Source organism: Rutidosis leptorrhynchoides, chromosome 4 (genome assembly GCF_046630445.1).
Source record: "Rutidosis leptorrhynchoides isolate AG116_Rl617_1_P2 chromosome 4, CSIRO_AGI_Rlap_v1, whole genome shotgun sequence".
In the NCBI taxonomy this organism is placed as follows: domain Eukaryota; kingdom Viridiplantae; phylum Streptophyta; class Magnoliopsida; order Asterales; family Asteraceae; genus Rutidosis; species Rutidosis leptorrhynchoides.
This window is the reverse complement of record NC_092336.1, coordinates 240282569-240285697: the sequence shown is the minus strand read 5'-3', so window position 1 is coordinate 240285697 and position 3129 is coordinate 240282569. Positions and strand designations below refer to the sequence as shown.

Genomic DNA, 3129 nt, shown 5'->3' with positions numbered 1-3129 from the left:
CTTTTGCCACGAATATTGCCTAACCAGCCGCCACACTTTTAACTCTATCCATTTGTATACAATAATCATCACCTCAAAATCACATCAAAATTCCTAAAATTTCTAATCAAATTTCAACTACAAAATGGAATCAGAAGCACCAACAAAGGCTTCCATCGTCAGTTCATTGATGTCAATTAAACGAAATTCAGGCAAAACTTTCAGTCAGATTGCCACCGAAACCGGTTTGACCAACGTCTACGTTGCTCAGCTTTTAAGACGTCAAGCACAATTGAAACACGATACTGCCCCTAAACTCCGGGCTGCACTGCCCGAATTAACCGATGCACATATTAATCATATGATGGAAGCACCACTTCGATCCTATGATCCGTCCATTCTTCAAGATCCAACTGTTTACAGGTTATTATTATATAATTTAATTAGTTTTTATTGAAAGATTAGTTAGGTTTACATTGCTGTTAATTGATAATTTGGGGAAATTTTGTAGGTTGAATGAAGCGGTTATGCATTTTGGTGAAAGTATTAAGGAAATTATTAATGAAGAATTTGGTGATGGCATGTAAGTTAATTATGCTTTTAATTGTTAACTCTACTTTGGTTATAGTATTTAATTACTGTATGATTGTTGATCAACAATTTGTTCGGTGCTTGGAATTTGGATTGTGAGTTCATGTCTTTTAGATAATGTAAATTTGGATAGTAGGATTGACCTAATGGGCTTATTAGAGTTTATGGTTAAGCTTTGTTATCCTTTTAGTGGGCGATTTGAATCGCGTTTTGGAGTGATTGATTGATTGATTATTGTGTTTGCAAAACTCAAATAATTAAATATAAGTAAGTGTTTGTCATAGAAGTGATTGTTTGCGGTTTGCTGAAGACAAAACCTGATTATGAAAAAGCAGGTTCAGACATGCTTTTCGAAACACTGTTTTTAAAATGTGGATGTTTTAATAAAACGTCATTCCAAACACTCTCCCATTAGATCATATATCAAGGGGCGTGAGTTTTTTTTTTTTTTTTTTTTTTTTTTTTTGATGTGGAATCCAAGGTGGAACATGTATGACGCCCCTGACGTCTGTAACGGGGCATCACCGTGACGCTGAAAGTACGCCAGTCACAAATCTATCAGACAGAAAAAAATAAATGTGTCAGGATTTATTGACCAATCACAATCCACCATTAATTTATATATATATATATATATTATTAATTTATTTATTTTATATTCAACTACCAATCATATTTTACCACATCACCCACCACAAATTTAGCACTCAAATTTGACACTCCCCTTTATTTAACTTTACGACCTTACCACATCACTCAAAAAGTGTACCATTTGACTAGACATCACCGCTAGGGTTAGAACTTGTCTTAGGCAAAAAGCCTCTCTGTGAATGAACATAACTTTTCTAACCTATGTTTGTAGTATTTGCATTAGTGCAAAGTAAACACTACAGTATGCTAGAGGAATCATCTTTATATTAATTCCATCTTCACAAGTAAACTAGAGTTTGGATGGTACATGAACTACGGATTGGGTGGTAAATGTTGTTGACCAAAGCATATTTTCGGTATATTTGTATCTATCTTAAAGGTCCACTTCAAAACTCTAAGGCCTATCACAACTATTGTTAGTTATTATTTTCACTCAGAATCCAACTTCGCATTTTAATGTGTATAGACTTCATTGAAGCTCATCACAGCACCTACTTCTATTTACTATAGAGCCCATACAAAAATCTTATTACTGAGTATACATGGTAGACTCGAAGATCTGGTTCTGCATTGAAGTAACTTGCTTTTTACTTCTTATGTTTATCAGAATGTCAGCTATCGACTTCTTTTGTTCTGTCGACAAAGTGCAAGGTGTGGATGGGAAGGATCGGGTTGTGCTGACCTTTGATGGCAAGTATTTGCCACACACTGAACACGTAAGTCGCTTTACTAACATCACTGCTTTATTACTTATATTAGGATAATAAATATGCTTATTTTAATACGGTGATAGATATATAGATAGATGTCACATTACGACTAATTGTTAAAGATACCCTACATAATAGCAATGAATTTGGTCTATTTTTTTTATCATAGGTGATGTTTTGGATAATCTAACTAATAGTCAAATCCTCCGATAAAACCATGTTCAATTCAGTTCAATCATTAATTATCAGGGTATCTATAACATGGGCCATATTTTCACCTAAGGCGTGTTGGGTATGGGTCAGACGGGTTTAAGTTAAAATATGGGTATTTTTAGTACAATTTATAATGGGTTGTAAATACTTTCTTGTCTCTTTGTTTAGTGCTTTTGTAAATAGTTGTGAACGTAATATTTCTACATTGATAGTTATGATTTGAACGTTGTGTGTTTAAGATTAGATCTATATGACCCGTTCCCCTTCTAGCTAATCTTTCAGGGTCAAACCAAATGTTCTAAAACACAAATAATATTGACTCATTCCCAAGCGAATGAGTCAGAATTGCCACCTTCGACAATCCCATATTGTATAAGCAACAAAGCATTTCTTTGCGTCTCTGTTCTATCTTTATTTTATATACCCTCTAAAATAAATATTCTCATGATATTATGCAGAAGGTGGAGCATATGGTTTCAAGATTGAAGTTGCAGAAAGAATAAGAACGGGCTTGTTTCGACTTGGACATAAAGTGGTTATTTACATATGGTTATGGCTGTTGATCTTCACCAGATTGTGTCTTTTACATTACTTTTGATGTAATTTATATGAATAATGATGACAAGAACATATGCTGTTGGGTTGATTGTCTTCAATATATGATGGCCGATATTTGAAACATTAATTAATATCACTAATCGTTTGATAAAAATTAATCAAGTGACAGCCTCACTTGGCTATCGAATCTTAAGACGTTGGTTTTAGCTAGATGATCAGTCGGAGTTTGCTAGCTCTCTCAGTCTCAGCAGCCTCTCCTGTTTGTTTATGCTAATTCTTTTCAAAACTTAATTTGTTTAAGATAGTAGATAGTAATCCTCTCTATTCGTGATCTTGTGAACTAGCAGTTAGGTTTGTCATGTGCACGGTTATTCCTCATGCCATATATACTTGTACTTTTTAATAATTGTTATGTAAAATTCAACAT

The 3129-nt window shown here is 33.8% G+C and overlaps 1 protein-coding gene across 1 annotated transcript; it reads left to right on the top strand.

The window, feature by feature from the left end:
* On the top strand, window positions 1-2829 carry LOC139843403 (cyanate hydratase). The gene is made up of 4 exons (XM_071833472.1): window positions 1-402; window positions 491-562; window positions 1829-1937; window positions 2603-2829. Exons 1-4 carry the CDS (start codon window positions 125-127, stop codon window positions 2645-2647), a joined length of 504 nt encoding a protein of 167 aa, XP_071689573.1. The 5' UTR covers window positions 1-124; the 3' UTR covers window positions 2648-2829.
* The last annotated feature ends 300 nt before the right edge of the window (window positions 2830-3129 follow it).